This window comes from Pelodiscus sinensis, chromosome 14, assembly GCF_049634645.1.
Source record: "Pelodiscus sinensis isolate JC-2024 chromosome 14, ASM4963464v1, whole genome shotgun sequence".
In the NCBI taxonomy this organism is placed as follows: domain Eukaryota; kingdom Metazoa; phylum Chordata; order Testudines; family Trionychidae; genus Pelodiscus; species Pelodiscus sinensis.
In genome coordinates, this window is record NC_134724.1 from 2830017 (window position 1) to 2852574 (window position 22558).

Sequence of the window (22558 nt, forward strand, 5' to 3'; positions counted from 1 at the left end):
GGTGACTCTGGGAAGTTTTCTGGGGCTGGTCAGTCTTACTGTAACCAAGGGGAAAGTGTCTCTAAATGGGTGCCTGTGGCAGATAGCTGTGTGTCTGTGCAGGGGGGCAGTGAGCCTGTGAGTGAGGGCCTGTCTCAGTGGTCTCCAACCTTTTTGCATGGCGGGCGCCGCACCGGTGGGTGACGGCATCTCGCTGTGTCTCCCGGCCGGCCCCATGCCAAGTGCGCCTGCGCCGGTGCCAGACCCCCCACCGCGGCCATTTTGCTGCTCCGGACCGGCCGCCCTGCTTCCGCGGCTTCTCCGCCACGTTCCCCAGCAGGGTCTCCAGCCGCCGGTGCTTCCCCAATGCCCCGTCATGGCGTGAGTTCAGCCCCGCAGCACATGCGGCCCGTCCTCCCCCGGCCATCCCATGTCATGACTCCAACTAGGCAGGTGCACATAAATGCCCTGGCGGGCGCCATGGCACCCATGGGCACCGCGTTGGGGACCCTTGGCCTGTCTGATGCCTCAGAGGTGAGGCTGGAATCAGAACCAGGGCAGGAAGAGCCCAGAAATCAGGGAAATGTTTCTCTGGGGCACTCTGGAGTGGCTGGCCAGAGCGGAGTTTTAGCTGAGGAAAAAGATAAAGTTCTGGAGGATGAGGAGTTGTTGGCTGGTGAGGTTTGTAAAATTGAACCTGCACAAGCTGAAAATGAGCGGTGTGAAGGGGCAGTGTGCAAGCTGGCAGTTTGGCTGCTGAGAAGAGCAGCGTGTCAGTGAAGGAAGCTGTCTCAATTGCTAGCTGTGAGCCTGAGATGAGCCGGGGTGCTGCGACGGGAGCAACCGTCTCTGATTGTCTGGCTGTGTGTGGGGAAGAGTTTCTTCCGTGCCCCTCCGCCTGTGATGGCTAAAAGCAGGGCTGCTGTCCCAGAGTTGGGTCTGGATACAGCTAAGGCCCAGAAAGGAGGTGGCTCTAGTTTTGTGTCTGCTGGGGAGAATGATGCTTTGACTTGGGTAGATCCAGGCACTGTTTCGCCAGGGTCCCTGAGATCAGACCGGGGTGGCACTGATGTTTCGCCTGATGCTGCTGTGTTGCTGGAAGAGGGGGGAGCGACTCTGTGGCACCAGGCTGACTCCTTCTCCAGGGCACAAGGAGAGAATGAGGGCGAGTTAACAAGGGTACCTACTGACTGTGGGGAAGCTTGCGGCCGGCTGGAAAGTTGCAAAGGGAAGGAAGATGTCTCTGATCTGGTAACTCGTGAGTCTGCAAGAGGATTGTCTGGGAATCCACCTGAAAGGCCAGAGGGGGTACAGGGAGAAAAGGAATCCCAGAAGTCGTGTGGCTCAGCAGAGCGATGCTGCTGCAGAGCCAGAGAAGGGGGAACTGTTGCTTAAGGAAGCTCATAGGGAAGCGAGTCCTCTCAGTGCTTTGAGCAAGCCGTTTGCTGTAACAGAGAGGTGACAGTGCCTTCCTTGGAGAAACAAAAAACAGGACTATGTAGCACTTTAAAGACAAACCATCTTGTTAAATAGGTGATGAGCTTTCGTGAGCCAGACCCACTTCCTCAGATTAAATAGTGGAAGAAGATTGTCACAACCATATATACTAAAGGATACAATTTTTTTTAAAAATGAACACATATGAAAAGGACAAATCAAATTTCAGAACAGAAGGGGGATGGGGGGGAGGTAAATGTCTGTGAGCTAATGATATTAGAGGTGATAATTGGGGAAGCTATCTTTGTAATGGGTAAGATAATTAGCATCTTTATTCAAACTTAGGTGTAAAGTGTTGAATGTAATTTCTATCACTATTCTACTTGCTTAGAGAAGGCATTCAGGAGAACGCTTCGCCTGTAAAAGGCAGCAGCTGGGCGTGTGAGGCACTTGTTTCTGTGTCTGACGGAGTTGTTCTGTTAACCGGGACTCCACTTTGATGCCTCTTCACAATCATCCACAGAAAAATCCAATGTGGATGATTGTGAAGAGGCATCAAAGGGACTGAGGATTGTTCCAAATGAGGCAGGAACAGCCAGAGAAGTGGAACAATCTGGTACCCAAGAGACTGTATGTGACCAGGTTACTGGGAAGTCAGGGTGTGGGGGACAGGAGTGTTCCCAGGTGGATGTTGAGAGTGGCCAGTGTGTGTCTCAGATTCATAGGAAGAAGGACCGTGGAGCCACGTAAGCAGGGCAGAACAGCTGTGTGTTACTCTCTCTAGAATGCAGGAGATGGCAGTTCAGCTCCCATCTCTGGACACTGTGGATACTTGTAAATCGATCAGGGAAGTTGATAGCTGGTTCCATGTGGCAGCAGGGCCGGCCCGAGCCATTTTGGTGCCCGAGGCGTGCAGCGCTGCCCCCAGGGCGCACAGCCCCGCTTGCGGGCACACGACACATGTGTGGGCCTGTCACTGGGGCGTGTGGGCGGACGCACGGCGCATACGCTGCCCAGTCGGCCTAGCCACTGCCGATGGCGCGCAGCCCAGGGCCGCCCGGGGCAGGCTGCGCTTGGCCATGCAGGGTCCTGCGGCCACGGGGGGAAGGGTGCTGCTGGCCAGTGCTGTGCGGGATAACACAGCTCCTGCCCCGGGCGGCCGCTGCAGCCTGCCAGGAGCCAGGTGCCCCCCATAGGTTGGCGCCCTGGATAGCTGCCCGCCTAGCCCACCCCTTAGTCCGGCCCTCTGTGGAAGCAGAGATTGAAGCTGGAAGCAGAATTTCAGAAGGGGGTCTGGGTTGCTTATCGTTGTTACCCTACTGAGTGTGTGTGGGGGGGGGAGAGTTCCATGGCCACTGTGATCGAGGAAGACACACCCAGCCAGTCGTTTGTCTCTGCTAGGCCGGGTTTTGAGCCCACAGGAGAAGGGGGATGGACAGAGCTTGCTTTGGCAAAGGAGACTTGCACTTTAAACCTGAAAGCCCAAAACTGCAATGGTGTGGAGCCAAAGAGGTGCCATAAAAGAATGTGCTGTCACTATCCACTGGCTATGGATTGTTCCTATTACTGATGTGAGCTCTTGTAACCAATGTACTGTTGTTGCAGAGAACTGGACAGGTATCCAATGTGCATGATCTTATGGAAATACCAGGTAATCTGTCAGGAAAGGGGCCAAAGGACAGGCTGTGTGTCAAAGGACATTGTGATGTTGCTATTTCAAGGAAACATCCCTTGTGACCCTCCAGCGCTTGCTGCCCCGTTGAGACGTTCCCCTGGCAGTGTATGTACCCGTTGGCAAGGTGATCCGGAGCCAAGAGAGGGACGTGCTTTCTGTCTATCGCCCCACCACAGTTAGGGAACCGCATCCTGGCAAAACCCTTCACTATCCCCTGCACGTTTCCCAGAGTCACGATCTTCCTAGTAGAAGGGTATTGACTGCCATGGCTACTTGGATCACAGCAACCCCCACTGTCGATTCGCCTGCTCTGAACTGATTCCCAGCTGATCTGGTATTTCTAGCGTCCGCAGTGCCCCCGGGAAGTAGGGCACTGAAGTTAGGAAACCAGAAAGAATCATTTTGATGGTTAATTGCCGTCTCTTCCTCCCCGCTCCCCAATTTCTAAGATATCTGGAGAGGAGGCTTTGGAAGTTGGCGAGGAGGGCAGATGGGTTATCAGTGGGAGAAGGGGGTTCTCTGCTCTCTAGCTGCCTTTCCTACATCTCTAACAGGTGCCTCATCAGGTCTGTTTGCTCCCCCAAAAGCCTCAACATCTCATCCGGCGTGTTATGCTCATGTTCTCATGCGCTCACAGCAACAAAAATGATGAGGGGTTTGGAACGGGTGCCCTATGAAGAGAGATTAAAAAGACTGGGACTGTTCAGTTTAGAAAAGAGAAGACTAAGGGGATGGGATATGATAGAAGTCTATAAAATCATGGAGAAAGAGAATAAGGAAAAGTTATTTACTTGTTCCCATAACGTAAGAACTAGAGGTCTCCAAATGAAACGAACAGGTGGCAGATTTAAAACCAACCAAGGAAGTATTTCTTCATGCAGTGCATAGTCAACCTGTGGAACTCCTTGCCAGAGGATGTTGTGAAGACCAGGACTTTACCAGGGTTCAAAAAAGAACCCCGCTTCATTGACTATGTTGAGTAAACTACTTTACATGGCCCTGTTGACGGAGCCATGTAGTCTAGACACACCCTGTGCAATTTGGGCACATGGATACCAGCGTTTCTTCTGTGGGTTCAGAGTTCTACCTGCACAGATTCTCCTCCGACAACCGCAATCAGGTCCAGGATCTCCTCCATGCTCCCTGCTGGAGCTTGTTTGCAACCCTGGGCACTCCTGGTTGGGTGTGCTGCTGGGCTCGCCGGGCTCACCACACTTACCAAACAGGAAATGAAATTCAGAAGTTCCTTGGGGCTTTTGCTGTGTGCCCAGGAGGGCAGCAGAGTTGAAAGTGCTGGGCAGAGCAGTCACATTCGGGCACTATGGCTCACATTGTGTGTGTGTGTGTGTGTGTGTGTGAGAGAGAGAGAGAGAGAGAGAGAGAGAAAACAGAGCAAATGGTAACAGTTCATGAGGTGAAGAAATAAAATACAGTTGATGGAATTCCCATTTTAAAAAAATGAACTGGAAATATGGTAACGATCCCTTCTTTTAAAGAAATCTAAACTAAAAATGAACTTCCTAAAAACAACACTATTTTTTGAAAACTACAATCACTCCCACACAGCATGGACACCTCCCTTTGATTTTTCAAAGCCCCACAACCCTCAGTGGAGTTAAAGACCCAAGCAGAGCCCAGAGGCCAAGCCATGGAACTGAACGGCGCTGTGTCTACACGATCCCAAATTCAACCCAGGGAGGTTGAATTTAGCGTGACACCTCTCATCTGTCTGCAGCGCAGCAGTCGATTTTAAAAGCCCTTACAGGCAGCAGAAGGGGCTTTGCTTGGTGGGGAAGGTACATTCGTTATCAAATTAGACTAACACAGCTAACTTTGACCTCTCCTCAGAGAGCAGACCAGGCCTTGGGGTGAGATGAGGCGAGGCTGCAGCAGCCCACACGCCTCTTCCAGCCTCCTGTCCTCCTGGCCCTGAATACAGTTTCATTTGAAGACTAATTGCAGACGCAGCGCCGCCGACGTCAGGGGCTGAGCGGGGCTTAGTGTGTGTGTCACGGAGAACAAAAAACAGGACGAGGTAGCACTTTATAGACTAACAAGATGGTTTATTAGATGATGAGCTTTCGTGGGCCAGACCCACTTCCTCAGATCAAATAGTGGAAGAAAATTGGCACGACCATATATACCAAAGGGAGACAATCAAAAAATGAACATGTATGAAAAGGACAAATCAGATTTCGGAACAGAAGGGGGATGAGGGGGAGGTAAATGTCTTTTGATCTGAGGAAGTGGGTCTGGCCCACGTTTGGAGGAAGTGCGTCTGGCCCACGAAAGCTAATCACCTAGGCTACGTCTAGACTGCAAGCCTCTTTCGAAAAAGAGCGTCTAGACTGCAAGCAGTACTTTCGAAAAAGCAAGCCGCTTTTTCAAAAGAGAACACCCAGGCAGTCTGGATGCTCTCTTTCGAAAAAGCCCTGTTTGCATTCAAGAACGCCTTTTTTCGAAAGAGCACTTTAGAAAAAAGGCGTTCTTCCTCGTGAAATGAGGAGTACCGCCATCGAAAGAAAAGCCACGTTCTTTCGATTTAATTTCGAAAGAACGCAGCTGTCATCTAGACGCAGGTGAAGTTTTTTTTGAAAAAAGGCTACTTTTTTATGAAAAAACCCTGCAGTCTAAACACAGCCCTAATAAACCATCTTGTTAGTCTTTAAAGTGCTACATGGTCCTGTTTTTTGTTTCAGCTACACCAGACTAACACGGCTACATCTCTATTACTGTGTCATGGAGAGTTGGCCTTGCAGGTTTCCTCACTGGAGTAGCCACCTCACATGGATTTTTTTATCATGAGCTTTCCAATATTTTTGGTTTTTCTTCAGCTTCAAATCCTGGGGGTTACGTGAGAATCTCAGCTTTCAGGTAAAAAAAAAAAAAACAAAAACCTTCATTCGCGGCGTGGAGAAAAGCTTGAAAACGTGACCCCCTCAAAACTCAGGCCTCAGAACAGCAATAAAAAGACCCACCCCCCTTCACTCTTAAAATTAGGATTCTGAGGCGGCGGGGGTGGGGCGGCTGGCAATGGCGCATCTCGCACAGGATTTTCCAAGAGCTCGTTTCCAACGTGAGGCGTTTTCCCCCAGCGCCATTAGTAAAAAGGAACCAAATCGATCCGTTTCCAAGCTGGTCTCCTTGATTATCATTTGTGCCCGTCTTTTGGGGGCCTGTCTGGCTCCTGCCCATTTATTTTACCGAGGAAACAGCCACGCCAGCGCATGCTTTTTCATAGTTTGCACATGTGTGTGAAATGGCCCGTTTTACACGCCTCTCTAAAAAGGGTTGATTTATACACTTTCCTGCTAGTGAGTTCTTTTACTTACTTCTAAATTCCTTTGTATGGCTGATCCCAGCAGAGCACCTTTTAACTGCCGCATTTCTTGGAGGGGGTATGCAAGCGGTGACTGGGAGCAGGCCGGGGCCATGTATTAGGTCACGATGGGTAGGTCTATACTGGAATACAGGCCTGCGGCGGGGTCGGGTCAGCTGCCTTGGGCTGGTAGCACTGAAATTGCTGTATAGATGTGGGGGCTTGAGACCCTTCTCCTCACACAGTCCTACGGCCCAGGCTCCAGGCCGGAGGTGGGCAATCATTTCTGATGGGGGGTGGGGCTCTCCAAGATTTTGGTAAGTGCTCCAGGCCTGCACTTTATGGCGGGAGTGTGGGGTCTAGGAAGGAGGTTGGGTGCAGAAGGGAGCTCAAGGTAGGGTTTTGGGGTGCAGGAGGGAGGGTGGGGTCTGGGAGAGAGTTTGTGCAAAGAAGGGGGTTGTGACCTGGGGTAGGGGGAGAGGAAGGGGCAGAGGGTTTGGGCAGTGACCAGAGGAAGGGATATAGGAGGAGGCGCAGGGTCCAGGAGGGGGTATGGGTGCAGGAGAGGATTCTGACCTGGGAAAGGGATGTAGGAGGGGTTGTGACCAGGGGTAGGATGTAGGAGGGAGTGCAGAGGGTTTGGGTTGTGACCAGGGATAGGGTATAGGAGGGTTGTGACTAGCAATAGGGTGTAGGAGGGTTGTGACCAGGGGTAGGGATGTAGGAGGGGTTGTGACCAGGGGTAGGGTGTAGGAGGGGGTGCAGAGGGTTTGGGTTGTGACCAGGGGTAGGGTGTAGGAGGGTTGTGACTAGCAATAGGGTGTAGGAGGGTTGTGACTAGCAATAGGGTGTAGGAGGGGTTATGACCAGGAGTAGGGTGTAGGAGGGGGTGCAGAGGCTTTGGGTTGTGACCAGGGGTAGGGTGTAGGAGGGTTGTGACTAGTGATAGGGTGTAGGAGGGGTTATGACCAGGGGTAGGGATGTAGGAGGGGTTGTGACCAGGGGTAGGGTGTAGGAGGGGGTGCAGAGGATTTGGGTTGTGACCAGGGGTAGGGTGTAGGAGGGTTGTGACTAGCAATAGGGTGTAGGAGGGGTTGTGACCAGGGGTAGGGTGTAGGAGGGGATGCAGAGGCTTTGGGTTGTGACTAGCAATAGGGTGTAGGAGGGGTTGTGACCAGGGGTAGGGTGTAGGAGGGGATGCAGAGGCTTTGGGTTGTGACCAGGGGTAGGGTGTAGGAGGGATTGTGACCAGGGGTAGGGTGTAGGAGGGGGTGCAGAGGGTTTGGGTTGTGACCAGGGGTAGGGTGTAGGAGGGGGTAAAGAGGGTTTGGGTTGTGACCAGGGGTAGGGTGTAGGAGGGGTTGTGACCAGGGGTAGGGTGTAGGAGGGGGTAAAGAGGGTTTGGGTTGCGACCTGGGGCAAGGAATCAGGGTGCAGGAAGGGGGGAGGTGCCAGGGACAGGCTGGAAGGCTCTCACCTGGGCCGTTTCCAGCCAGCAGCCCGGCAGGACCTTCGGGCAGACTCCCCGCCTGCAGCGCTCCACACTCCTCTCAAAGCAGCCGGCTGCCGTGCACCTCTGGGCCGTGCGCCACAGCAGGGGTTCTGGGAGCTGCTCAGGCTCACGTCACTGCCCAGGTAGCGCCCATTGGCCGGTTGCCAGCCACTGGGAGCTGCGAGGAGTGTGGGGCAGCGTGGGGAGCCTCCTCCCCCCAAGAGGTGCGCACTGTGCTGAGACACACGCTCCGTCTCTTCGAGCAGCGGGCAGGGGCGGGGCGGGCAGGGAGCCTATCCGCGGGTCCCACAGGACTGTGGGACATTAGCGAACCAGAGGATTACGGCAAGTCTGATCTGAAACTTTGGCGGACCGGATGCGGATTTTGCCTACCCTGACGGTGGATGTCGCCACAGCAGCTAGACAACTCCCTAGCCTGAGCTCTGTCAACCTGAGTCAACCGATTCACACCAGCCATGGTGTTTAGCTGCACTATAAACACACCCCTACGTGCTAAGGGGTTTCTTTCGTTTTTCTTCGCGTAACAGAAAGCAGCTACGTAAGAGCATTCTGCTGCGGTGGGGATGCAGGGGCAGACTTCGTGCCCAGTTCTCTGCAAGGTTTAACGGTCCTACACAATTGGATGATTAAGTCCTAACACACGCAAAGAGGGCGCTGCCCTCTGTCTATGTTGTGAAAAACCCAAATCAGAAAAAATAGAGACCCAAGACCCCAGCATGGCAGATTTAGAAAGACAAAACTTCCATCTCTCTACAATGAGGTTGTTATCTGTGTACGAGTTTTGCAGGGGGAAAATTAGAGAAACTCTGCAGAGTCCAGCATCTGACCTGTGCACCATCGAAAGGAGCTCAGTTGTGTGTCACGACCTCTCTTGCACTTACTCTGATGGCTACAGAAATACAGTAGCTTGGGTAACTGATCTTGAAAACGCACATTAGTTACGGCACGTGCGTATGTGCAGGGAGCTCTTGCTATCTTGCATGTTTGAAACTAGCAAGGGCTGAGAATTTTCCATCGACGCCAATGGTGCTCAAACGTTTTGGCCTGCGGTGACACCGCTCAATGCAAACCTTTCTGCAGACCCCCGGGAACCAGCCGTGGGGATAAAATGGGTTCAGGGGGAGGTGGGGGGTGAGGTCTGGGAGGGAGGGAGGTGCAGGTGCAGGAGCAGGCGGGGGGGGAAGTCTGGGCAGGATGGAGCATGCAGGAGAGGGCTGAGGATGCAAGGTCTGAGTGGAAGGGGGGTGTGTGAGGAGGGTCTGGACATGAGGGGGATGCCTGCCACTGCCAGGCACCGCCCCCTTGCTCTCATTGGCTGGGATTCCATGTGGAGCCTCTTCCTCACCCTGCAAACTGGATCTGGCCCACGAGACTCGTTTCTTCCCCCTTCCCTCCCCTGCTCCTCATAGCAGGAAGCCAGCACTGGTGCTCCAACCTCATGGGTGTGTATGTTGGGGACAAAACACCCACACAAACACCCCACTGCGCGGACAGGGACACCCCCAGCCTGTGGCCCACCTGCAATACGACCACAGATCACTCTTTCGAGAACCACTGATCTAAGCTGCTTGCCCGTTTCACATTCTGAGTTTTCATTTACAAAGACAGAAATTTTTTTGGCTGGAAAAGCTGCAGACTTTTGGGGTTGGGGCTGAAAATTCTTGAGTTTTGGTGTTTTGCCGGAAAGCTCAAATTCTCCCCCGGTGAACAATTCCATTTCCCGATCGGCTCTTGTTTAAACCTTACCCGTTAACACTGGGCCTGGTTCGCACAGACGTCCGCCAGCAGAGTACGTGCTGCCTGATCCTGCTTGTGTTGAGTAAGAATGAAAAAAAGAAGAATCAAAATAAGCTTTGGGGGGGGGGAGGGGTTAAAAAGCACCCATGCAAACAAACTCTTAAAGGAGAAGCTACATTAAAAAGTAACATCTATGATGAAAAAAAGAGCAAGACAGAAGGCTTTAACTGGAAACTGTGCAGCCAATGGACTTCCACCGCTATAAACCAGAGAGAGGAAAATGTCGCATTAACCGAGACTCTTAAAGCAGCCCGGGAGAGTTGGTTGCCCATTGCCATTTAAATACCCTAGACGGCTTTAAAAATCCTAATCTTTGCTCCTGTTACTTTTCGACAGAGTTCTCAGTTATCCGAACGGGAGCTGATTCTTCTCTAGTTACACCTCTGTAACTAAGGAGTAAGTTACACTCATGTAAATGGCTCCGAAACCTGCCCGCAGGCCTAGATCTTCCATCTTGTGTTTTCTTCATGCTAACTTTTGAGAGCATTACCCTTGGAAATGTTGCCTGGACTGCACACAGCAGGTATCGAGTAAACTGGATACGGGTTTTAGCATTTAAAAAAAAGATCAGGCTAGCCACAGAATCTTGGATACGATCTCTGAGTCTTAGCCTGTTTGCTTTCTAGAATTTCTCCATACAGGTTTTTAAAGGTTCTTTACTCCGTTTTCTTTGGCTAGATTCCGGAGGTCTTCGCGCTCACGAAGCCAGCAGTGCAGATCGGTTACTATGCTTACAAAGAAGCTGATTTAAGCCCAACATTGGTGCCTGTAGAAATCTTTTCCATCCTGCCTTTTCATCTCAAACTCCAGCCTCAATGTCTTAACAAGCCTTATTTTCCATTTTAAAAAAAAAAGACTGATTCCCCAGAACATCCTATTGCCAAGTGGTCACCATTAAAATAGTTATTTACCAACCATTACCACGTCATAGAATATGACACCCTGCAGTTATTTCCTGCCTTAGGAGGAACAGAAATGTTGTGGTATTCTTGATACCTCACTGAAGTAATGTTCACTTCTTTTAATGGTGCCTGTTATGCATTCTTTTCCGATGCAGTTCTCATATCCTATGGCTACGTCTAGACTGGCATGATTTTCCGCAAATGCTTTTAACGGAAAAGCTTTTCTGTTAAAAGTATTTGTGGAAAAGAGCATCTAGATTGGCACGGATGCTTTTGCAGAAAAGCATCCGTGGCCAATCTAGACGCGCTTTTGCGCAAAATAAATCTGAGTTGTCTACACTGGCCCTTTTGCGCAAAAGCTTTTGTGCAAAGGGACTTTTTCCCGAATGGGAGTAGCACAGTATTTCCACAAGAAGCACTGATTTTTTACATGAGATCGTCAGTGTTCTTGCGGAAATTCAAGTGGCCAGTGTAGACAGCGGGCAAGTTTTTCCGCAAAAGCAGCTGCTTTTGCGGAAAAACTTGCCAGTCTAGACACAGCTTCCGTGTCTAATGTAAAGAGCTGTGGGGTCTCTTTTCAGGTGTTTGGGAGTCTACAAAGCCTACAGAGAGAGGCATTTCAGCAGTAAAGAGTTCCACAGAGAAACAGGTTTCAGAATTTTCAGAGGGGTAGCCGTGTTAGTCTGTAACTGGGAAAAAAAAACATAAAAAATAGCAAAGAGTCTTGCCATACCATAGAGACACAGAAACCTGTAGGGGAACATTTTAACTCGCTCGGCTGCTCATTAGTGGATCTCAATGTTATGATATTGTTACAAACCAATTTCAAGAACCAGCTTGAATGGGAAGCTGCAGAGCTTAATTTCATGTACAAGTTTGAGACCTACACTAGGGGTACATCTAGACTACAGGCTTTTGTCGACAGAGGCTATGTCGACAGATACGGTCAACAAAGCTTGACAGATACTGTCAACAAAGACCTACACTAGGGGTACATCTAGACTACAGGCTTTTGTCGACAGAGGCTATGTCGACAGATACTGTCAACAAAGCTTGACAGATACTGTCAACAAAGACCTACACTAGGGGTACATCTAGACTACAGGCTTTTGTCGACAGAGGCTATGTCGACAGATACGGTCAACAAAGCTTCTGTCGACAAAGAGCGTCTAGACTACATCCAGTTCTGTTGACAAAGCAAGCTACTTTGTCGACATGAGAGTGTAGACGCAAAGGAAAGTGTAGATGCAATAATGCCTTCTGGTGACAGAACTCTGTTGAGAAAAGGCGTTATTCCTCATAGAATGAGGTTTACCGCCATCGACAAAACTGCTGAGTTCTGTCGACATTATGTCGACAGAACTCGGTGGTAATGTAGACGCAGGTATAGTTTTGTGGACAAAAGTCCACTTCTGTCGACAAAACCTTGCAGTCTAGACACTCCCTAGAGGTTTAAACAAAGATCTTAACTGGATGGCCCACTATATTCCACATCCTAATGACAGAAAACCACTCATGATTTTATATACCTCTATCATATCCCCCCACAGTCTCCTTTTTTCTAAACTGAAAAGTCCCAGTCTCTTTAGCCTCTCCTCATATGGGACCTGTTCCAAACCCCTCATCATTTTAATTGCCCTTTTCTGAACCTTTTCTAAGGCCAAAATATCTTTTTTGAGGTGAGGAGACCACATCTGTCCACAGTATTCAAAATGTGGACGTACCCACATATATAGGGGCAGTAATCTTATTTTCTATCCCTTTTTTTAATAATGCCTAACATCCTATTTGCTTGTTTGACTGCCGCTGCACACTGCACGGTTGTTTTCATATCAGACAGGAAACAATCACATATAAAACAATCTAATACATCAGAGAAGGGCAGACAAAATGAACAGTGACAATTTTTTAAAGTGCTTCTACACAAATGCTAGAAGTCTAACTAATAAGATGGGAGAACTAGAATACTTCGTATTAAAGAAGGAAATTGACATAATAGGCATCACAGAAACCTGGTGGAATGAGGACAATCGGTGGGACACAATCATACCGGGATATAAACTATATTGGAAGGACAGAACCCCTTAGAATCATAGAACGCTAGGACTGGCAGGGACCTCGAGAGTCATCGAGTCCAGTCCCCTGCCCCCATGGCAGGACCAAATACTGTCTAGACCATTTATCTCACCTACTCTTAAATATCTCCACAGATGGAGATTCCACAATCTCCCTGGGCAATTTATTCCAGGGTTTGACCACCCTGACAGTTAGGAACTTTTTCCTAATGTCCAACCTAAACCTCCCTTGCTGCAGTTTAAGCCCATTGCTTCTTGTTCTATCCTCAGAGGCCAAGATGAACAAGTTTTCTCCCTCCTCCTTATGACACCCTTTTAGATACCTGAAAATGGCTCTCATGTCTTCCCCCCCACCCCCCCAATCTTCTCTTTTCTAAATTAAACCCAGTTCTTTCAGCCTTCCTTCATAGCTCATGTTCGCTAGGCCTTTAATCATTCCCGTTGCTCTTCTCTGGACCTTTTCCAATTTCTCCACATCCTTCTTGAAATGCGGTGCCCAGAACGCCACTCATCTGAAGAAGTGGGTTGTGCCCGCGAAAGCTCATGAGACCATCCACATGTTTTGTTAGTCTCTACGGCCCTGCAGGATTATTTGTTGTTTTTTAGGTTTTTTCAGGTTTCAGGATGATGGCGTTGGACGGAAGTCCTAGTCTGTGATGCTGTGGCTGAGAGTCTGAAAGCCATGACTTTGGTGGTAGAGAGGATGCATGCAAGGGACCTACTGAAGATAGGATGTTAGGAGAAGGCAGTAGGAAAACAGAGATTCTGTGGCCTGCACTGTGCAGGGGGTCAGACTAGATGATCATAATGGTCCCTTCTGACCTTAAAGTCTATGAGTCTATGAAACGGGATGGATTGTATCAGAGAAGATGAGACGCAGGTGGACCTCAGTGCAGAGAAAGACGGGAGAAAGACGGGAGATGCTTGCGATAAGGCGAAGAAGAAGTAGAGAGACGAGGATTATATTTTAAACAAAATCTCCTCTCGAGGTGGTCAGTTTGCGTACACGGTGTCATTGAGTGCGTACGCAGGTCAGGGTGTATATGCATTTGAATAAAGAGCTATAGCAAAATTCTCTTAGCAGCAGGGCAAGGAATAACCAGCGGAGTGGCAGCCATATCAGGGAGGAACCTCAATCCCAAACCTTCAGATTGACGTTGCTAAGAGTCTCGCGCGTGCACCAAGTGAGAGGACCAGAGGAGAGTTCCCACCAAGAAGAATTGCTAAGCACAATACTGAGGGAGAGGGATGACAAGACATAGGAATAAATCTGTTTGTGAACAGCCCTGCCCAATCCTCCCAGGCTTCACAAACAGGTCAGCAGCATCTTCTGATTTGATTATCATGGGCAACAAATAGCTCTGATCATATGAGCATGGAGACTTGACTTTTCCGTCCATTGCTAGAAGGTCATCAGGCCTCCGCACCCATGCAAGCAGAAAATCATAGAACCTTAGAACTGGCAGGGACCTCGAGAGGTCACCAAGTCCTGTCCCCTGCCCTCACGGCAGGACCAAGCATCGTCTAGACCATGTTCCGGGCTGGATGACCAAACACGTTGGGTTAAATATTCTAGGCAGACTACATGGACCCCACCCAACTCCATAGTTGGACAAGGAGATTGGAGGGAATACTGTGAGCATTGCCTTTGCAGAGGGGATCTTAAGGGAGACACAGGAATGATTAGATCTGTGGTGTCCAGCACACTAGACATTAGCCACATGTGGCTATTTGGCCGGTTGAGTGTGGCTCGGCCCCTACTGCTTCAGAACTGATTGGACACCCCGGGATTAGAGAGTCAAGTTTCATGAACATAAGCATAGCCAGTGCCCTGCTAAGGGATGGTGTTGCCAATCTGCATGGACCAGCACCTCCTTCCTGGCTTTCGCCAGAGACCACGTAAACCTGAAGCAAAAGTTGTGGCCCAAAGTTCCCCCCCCCCCCAATCCCTCCCATAACCCAAAGAATTCCCCTGGCCAAAGCTCAAATGATGAGGAAGCCTTGGCCCTTTCAAAGCCATCGCCCCAACTCTAAGGACATAGGTGGATCTGCGAACTCTCAAATAGAGGGACTCCGATGAACTAACAAGGACACGTCGCCACTACTGACCCCACTGTCGATCCTACTGATTGCGACTTGGAAGCAAGAGCATGGCACTCGCAGGAGTATCCAGTCAGATTTTAGTGAGGCATGCAAAGAATCACAGAATCATAGAATCCTAGAACTAGAAGAGACCTCGAGAGGTCATGAAGTCCAGTCCCCTGCCCTCACCAAGCACTGTCTAGACCATCCCTGATTGATGTCTGTCCAACCTGCTCTTAAATATCTCCAGGAATGGAGATTCCATAACCCCCATAGGCAATTTATTCCAGTGTTTAGACAGGAAGTTTTTCCTAATGTCTAACCTAAACCTCCTTTGCTACAATTTAAGCCCGTTGCTTCCTGTCCTACCCTCAGAGGCCAAGGAGAACAATTTTTCTCCCGCTTCCTTGTGACACCCTTTTAGATATTTGAAAACTGCTATCACCTTAGTTTTCTCTTTTCCAAACTAAATAAGCCCAGTCCTTTCAGTCTTCCCTCGTAGGTCATGTTCTCTAGACCTTTAATCATTCTTGTTGCTCTTCTCTGGACCCTCTCCAATTTCTCCACATCTTTCCTGAAATGCAGTGCCCAGAACTGGACACAATACTCCAGCTGAGGCCTAACCAGCACAGAGTAGAGCGGAAGAATGACTTGTGTCTTGCTCACAACACTCCTGTTAATACGTCCCAGAATCAAGTTTGCTTGTTTTGCAACGGTGTCACACTGTTGACTCATATTTAGCTTGTGGTCCACTATGACCCCTAGATCCCTTTCTACAGGACTCCTTCCTAGACAGTCGCTTCCCATTCTCTGTGTGTGAAACTGTTCCTATGTGGAGTCCTTTGCATTTGTCTTTATTAAACTTCATCCTGTTTACCTCAGACCATTTCTCTAGTTTGTCCAGATCATTTTGAATGTTGACCCTATCCTCCAAAGCACTTGTAACCCTTTCCAGCTTGGTATCATCTTTAAACTTAATAATCATACTCTCTATACCATCATCTAAATCAATGATGAAGATATTGAACAGAACCGGTCCCAAAACAGACCCTTGCAGAACCCCACTTGTTATGCCCTTCCAGCAGGATTGTGAACCGTTAATAACTACTCTCTGAGAATGGTTATCCAGCCAGTTCTGCACCCACCTTACAGTAGCCCCATCTAGGTTGTATTTGCCTAGTTTATTGATAAGAAGGTCATGCAAGACTGTGTCAAATGCCTTACTAAAGTCTAGGTATACCGCCTCCACCGCTTCTCCCTTATCCACAAGGCTTGATATCCTGTCAAAGAAATCTCTGAGATTGGTTTGACATGATTTGTTCTGCTGGCTGTTCCCTAGCTCCTTATTATCTTCCAGATTTTTGCAGATGGATTCCTTAATTAATTGCTCTTCTCTTAATTCCATTATCTTCCCAGGCACAGAAGTTAAACTAACTGGTCTGTAGTTTTCTGGGGTAAAGCTTCAACTTTATATGGGGGCAGCCCTGGGGCCGGGTGGGTGATGTTGGAATACTCCGCATAGGCCAATGATCTTTGCCAATCCAGCCTTCTGAAAGAGAGGTGCTGGTGAAACCTATTGCTCGGCCTTCGAACTTTTCAAACTTGGCTCTTCTTTCTTTTCATTCTTTTGGCAGCTCTGGTTGTGCTCTTGGTCCACCCACCGGCAGAGCGCCGAGGAAGAGCACACAGAGAGAGGAAAAGGAAAGATCTGATCTGTCACACCTTCTGCCCGACTGTTAATGCTTTCCCTGCGGCCCCTCCTCTGATGGTGTGTGTCTATTCAGGGTTAGAGTCATTAGGGAAGTCCTAGGGGACTAGCTGGCAGTGGTCAGAAAGGTAAACATGTATCTTCTCCAAAACCCCCATGCTCGCTTGTAGTTAAACACTGATGATGCAAATATGTCTTTACAAATGACAAAACCAAGATTTTTTTTTTTAAACAGGCTTCAGATCCCAGGGGGAAATGATGGATGTATGCAGATAAGAGAGAGTCGGGAAATGTCAGGAATTGGATTTAGCTTCACTCTTTGCACATGCCACTATGGATTTGGACCGAAAAGCAGTGGCCATTTCTGTTTATAGCCAGGCCTGGCCCTGAGTTCCTTTTTGACAATTTTCCTCCCTCCTCCTTGTGACACCCTTTCAAGTATCTAAAAGGGTGTTAACAAGGAAGAGGGAGAAAAATTATTCTTCTTAGCCTCTGAGGATTGGACAGGAACTGCAGCAAGGGAGGTTTAGGTTAGACACTAGGAAAAACTTCTGTCAGGGTGGTTAAACACTGGAATAAATTGTGTAGGGAGGTTGTAGAATCTCTATCCCTGGAGATATTTAAGAGCAAGTTCGACAGACACCTGTCAGGAATGGTCTAGACAGTGCTTGGTCTTGCTGTGAGGGCAGAGGACTGGACTCAATGACCTCTCGAGGTCCCTTCCAGTTCTAATGTTCTATGATTCTATGACAAGAAATGCCCCTTCATTTAGCAGTGCGAGCCACAAACATACCAGTCACACTTTCCGCATGGAGGAAAACACTGTGCACAAATCAAAACCAACGCCTGCATTTCATTTAGAGCAATGCAAATTCTTGACGAGGATCAAGATGTCTTTCATCATTCCTTTTCTCAGCCTGGACACTGTCCGAGAGAGAAAATTTTCACGTCCCATTGGCAATCTGTTTTCTTTCTGTTTACATTCCTGCTCTCTCGTGAGCTCCCATACAGCAATAAAAGATGTCCCTAAAGAAAACCGTATCGCACACAAAGAATTCAGTGTTTTGGTTTATCTGAGTGGCCACAAAGTCCCACCCAGAGAAAAATGTGTGAGCTGCCCTATTTCACCCTGCCTTTCTTTGACTGTCGGAGTTCTCCTGGTGAATTTGGCTACGATTACAAACTCTGTGGTCGAGTTAGTTCCCAACTTAGTGAGACGTCTGCAATGTGCCATGGTAGTTCTTTGCCATGTTAACACTGGGTTAGGTGGGGGCTTAGACCTATGCAGGGGAGTAAGCGGGAGGACGCAATTATCTTACTCCTAGGTTGGCTTCCCAGCTCCAGGGTCTGCGAGCAAAGGAGCATAGGACCATGGTGCACCTACGGACCAGCTTTCCCTGTCCGGTGACTGGGAGGGGAGCGAGAGACTTGTGTGAGCTGCAAATCCTGAACTTCTCCACCGCCGAGGCGGTTTGGTTCCAGGCCTCCTCTACTGCGGAAGGGCAGCGTCTCGGTGAAGGCGGGCGGTTTCATGCAGGTTGCCGTGTGTATTCAGGAGACGTCCTTTTTAATCCAAGGCTTGAGCCTAGAGATCACAGCGTTTCCGTGCTGCCGGACTCTGTGGGAGACACCTCCCTGTAGCGTCCTCCAAGACTCGGCCGCAGAGCTCACTAAACACGGGCCTCCTTCCCCCGGAGCTACAATAGCCTTGGGTAAGCGCATTCAGCCCACCGCCCCGCCTCTTTCGACAAAGCATCAAAGCGCCGCTGAGCCTTCTGGAAGGGCTGTCGAGGGGAGACCGCGCAGGTTGGGGATTCAGGAGATGACCATTCAGTGCCTGCCTCAGCAGAGCTGGTCTTAGGGGCGGGAGAGCTGGGCGGTTGCCCGTGGCTGCCATTTTCAGGGCCGACAGAGCCAGTTAGGGGCGGGGCGGGGTGGGGCATGACTGCATTTCGGCTCAACCGCCTGAATCCTCCCTCCAGGTGTCTCTGGTTACTCCCCAATCTCCCCTCCTCCCCCACTTTTTTTTTTTTTTGTTTGACAATTTTTTTTTTTCTTTTGACAAATTTTTGTGTGATATTTTTTTAAACCATCTGGCAACCTTACGGGCGAGCTGGGAAGTTGCCTGGGACTGCCAATCGGTTAGGACCAGCCCTGTGCCTCAGCCACAAACTACTTATATGGCCTTGAGCAACTCCCTTAATCCATCCCATCTCTGTTCCCTAGCGAGCCAATGGGGCTAGTATTTCTCTACCTGACAGGGGCACTGTGAGGATAAATCCCATTAATGACTCTGCAGCACTCAGACATTACTGAGGACCACCTAAACCCCCAGAGAGATGGGAACTCAGTCTGTCAGCACAGTGCCCAGTGTCCGGGGGGTGGTATTTGAGGGGATGGATGTGCAAGCACGTGCCAGGATCTTTCTTTTGTTGCGCCGCATCTCTCTCTTGTCAGCCGTGGTTTTCCAAGGTGACTCGCTCTTGCAGGGCCGAGGATAAAAACTATGACGCTCTTTCCCGCCCTTGCTTAGTGGGGACAGACAGTGGCTGACCCTGCAGCTAAGGAATTCCCTTACAAGGCTTCTGCACTCCCGGAAGGGCTGGAGAGCAGAAACAGGCATCTTCCTTCAGACTTCTGCAGCCGTGACCTCTAAACCCTAAACAACGGTGGTTAAAAATACTCCCGCCCCAGGCCGGCCAGCAGTCTGTTGACACGCCACCCCGCTGGGGAGTCAGGGGGAAGACTTGAACTCAGGCCCTTGCGCCTCACACAGGCTGAGGTCAGGCATTTGTCCTTCTGCATCCAGGGAGTTTGCGCGTGGCCAGGAGCTGAGCTGTAAATGCTCTGGCAATGCAACGTGCCCTCGTCTGTCGCTCACTGCGGAGGGAGCGAGCGTGCTTAGACTCGCCCTGGATCAGGCTCTGGGAGCGGGGCTCCATGTCCGTCCCTGAGGTACGATTCGGGAGATGCCGGTGTTCCCAGCCAGCTGCCGGTCTCCTATATTCAATGCGAGGAAGTGTGTGAAATTCCATGGACGTTGGTATAGAACATTCCTGCAGCAGGCAAGGGGGCAGGACAGGGTCGTGTCGAGTAGAAATAACGCTCCGCAGATGGCTAAGAACATAAGAAGGGCCACACTGGGGCTATGTCTAGACTGCAGGCTTCTTTCGAAAGAGGCTCTTTCAAAAGATCGCGTCTAGACTGCAGGCGGATCTTTCGAAAGAGAAATCCGCTTTTTCGAAAGAGAGCACCCAGCGAGTCTGGATGCTCTCTTTCGAAGATGGCCTCTTTACATTGAAGAACGCCTTCTTTCGAAAGAGGAACTTTCGAAAGAAGGCGTTCTTCCTCGTGAAACGAGGTTTACCGCCATCGAAAGAAAAGCCGCATTCTTTCGAAATAATTTCGAAAGAATGCGGCTTGAGTCTGGACGCAGGGGAAGTTTTTTCGGGAAAAGGCTACTTTTCCCGAAAAACCCCCTGAGTCTGGACACGGCCTGGGTGAGACCAAAGGTCCATCTAGCCCAGTGTCCTGTCTGCCCACAATGGCCAGTGCCAGGGTCCCCAAGGGAATGAACAGAACAGGGAATTATCAAGTGATCCCTCTCCTGTCACTCATTCCCAGCTTCTGACAAACAGCGGCCAGGGACACCATCTCTGACCATCCTGGCTAATCAATATTGATGGACCTATCATGAATTTATCTAGCTCTTTTTTGACCCCTGTTAATGTCCTGGTCTTCACAACATCTTATGGCAAGGAGTTCCACAGGTTGACTATGCATTGTATGATGAACTACTTCCTTTTTTTTTTTTTTAAGTGTAATGCCTGGGGTCAGGGGTGTAAAGTCTCCTTCCCAATATCACCTCACTCCCTATATCCAATGTCCTCCCAGAGGTCAACAGCTTGGCAACCCAAGGCACGTCAGCCAGTAGTCAGCAGGGCGGCTGGGGAAGCCCTGACATGGGTTGGGGTAGACAGCTGACAAAATGACTTCTGAGCTGTGTGCTGCACAGGTGGTATCATAAAACCCCCAAGCGGGTTTCCTGGCTGGGTTCTTCACTCGGAAGACAAAAGAGAAGGTGCCGGCTCACAGTAGCTTCCCCCGAGAATAAGATTTTTCCTTTCACGCAGAATAAGGAGTAACGTGCCTGAATTGTATGAAAGAATTCCTCCTCCCCCTCCCCCCACCCATGACCCGAACTGATCAGACTGACTTTTTTCCCCCCCACCGCAGGATTCTGTGACACCTTCAACATCGACACCAAAAGGCCACGCATCATCCCGGGCTCTAAGGACGCCTACTTTGGCTACACCGTGCAGCAGCATGACATCGCTGGGAAGAAATGGTAAGGGAGCCCCGCGGGTCTCGGCGGTCTGTCGCGGGGAAGAGTGGTCGGTCCCTGACACCACTCTGTGCAAATCGCCAAACGTGCCCCGCCTCTCGCCCAAGGCGCCTCCTCCGAGAAGGCATCTTTGTGGCCTTCTGCGCGGAGGGAAACCCCGAGGTGAATTCCGCTCAGGCAGGCTGGTGTAAATCCACTGCTGTCCGCGGAGCACCTCCTGATGTGCACGGCCGGCTCCGGATACTGATGGATTTAGGCGTACGTAGGAGAGAAGGGCTCTGAGTTGGAGAAGCTGCTCCTAGCTTTGCACGCTTCTGCTCTATGTCATCCCTGATCTCCTCCGAGCTATAGTTCCCCCCTGGGCAAAATGGGATGGAAAATAAGAATGTCCCTCCCGCCCCCATGAGGTTGGGCTGCTCTTTGATGCTTGGGGAGATCTTTGACTTTCCATAGCACCTCCCCTCTGAGGTGCTGCAAGCATGATCCCCGCAAGAGGCTCTGTCACACAGAGGACTTGTTTCCCTGATGGGTGTTCCGTGGAAGCTGATGGGAAGCTTTTTCTTCACTCAGTGCAGAGTTTACCTGTGGAACTCCTTGCCAGAGGATGTGGTGAAAGCTAGAACTTTAACAGGGTTCTAAAAAGAGCTAGATAGCCATTGATGGACTTAACCTCCATGAATCTATGAGCCAGGATGGGTAGAAATGGTGTCCCTAGCCTCTGTTTCTCTGGAGGTGAGTGACAGGGGAGGGATCATGTGATGATTATCTGCTGTGTTCCCTCCCTCTCAGGCACCTGGTATTGGCCACTGTGGGCAGACAGGACACTGGGCTGGATGGACCTTTGGTCTGACCCAGTCTGGCTGCTCTTATGTTCTTATGTTCCCGGTCCTGGCTCTGATCGTAGGGCTGCGCGGCACATGGCTCGTTCCATTCTCATGGACATTAACTCTGGTCTCACTTCAGTTCCGTTCATGACTCCGGGGCAGGCCCCCAGAGAGGGGGGCCAAGGGGGCAACTTGGCGAGAGCGGGCCCTTTCCATCGCTGCTGGAGCACCGTGCGGCTTGCTCCAGGTGGGTCTGAGGACTAGCTGGGGCAGGGCACAGCATGGGCTCACCGGCGCTGAGAGCTGGCTGGCCCCAACCCCACCCCTTTTCCCTAGGCACCGTCTCTTCCATCCTGAGCCCGGCCCCTTCCAGGAGCAGGGAGCTCCCTCCCCAGCTCCGACTTTCTCCAGTGCCCAGTGAGGCTGTCGGCTCCCCTGCTCCTGGGTTCTCTTTGAGTTTCGGTATCCAGGACTCGGAGCAGAGCAGCCTGGCTTCTGGTCAGAGCCGTTGCGTTTTACCTGCTCTCCTCGTAGGCTGGGTTACTGGGGGCCAGCAATGAACGTTGAAACGTGGATGAATTTTTATCTGGTTTCGGTTTCCTGAGGAAAGTGTCCCTACTAGTCAGTCGCTTACGCAAGGCTGGAGCGCGCGAGCCTGCCTGGGGCAATATGATGATTCACCCGATGTTAAAAATGTCTGGGTGCTGCTAGAAGGAGTGCAGATATTTCCCTTAATCCCTTTCCCTGCCGCTCGTCCATATTTACCCCCTCCCCTCCCCACAGCCCCAAGGCCCCTTCCCCTCCCCATCTCTGCTCCCTTCCAAATGCCACAACTAGCTGCAAAACCCAACACGTTCCCCCCCATTCTCTGACACCCCCGCTTCTCCCCAGTCCCTTGGTTT

General features: G+C 50.4%; 1 protein-coding gene across 3 annotated transcripts in view; it reads left to right on the forward strand.

The window, feature by feature from the left end:
- Positions 1 to 22558, forward strand: part of ITGA11 (integrin subunit alpha 11) — a 183843-nt gene that overhangs the window by 34082 nt on the left and 127203 nt on the right. For all 3 annotated transcript variants that reach the window (XM_075896852.1, XM_075896851.1, XM_075896853.1), the window contains exon 2: positions 20724 to 20835. In XM_075896852.1, coding sequence (XP_075752967.1) covers positions 20724 to 20835 — 112 coding nt within the window. The remainder of the gene's footprint in view (positions 1 to 20723; positions 20836 to 22558) is intronic.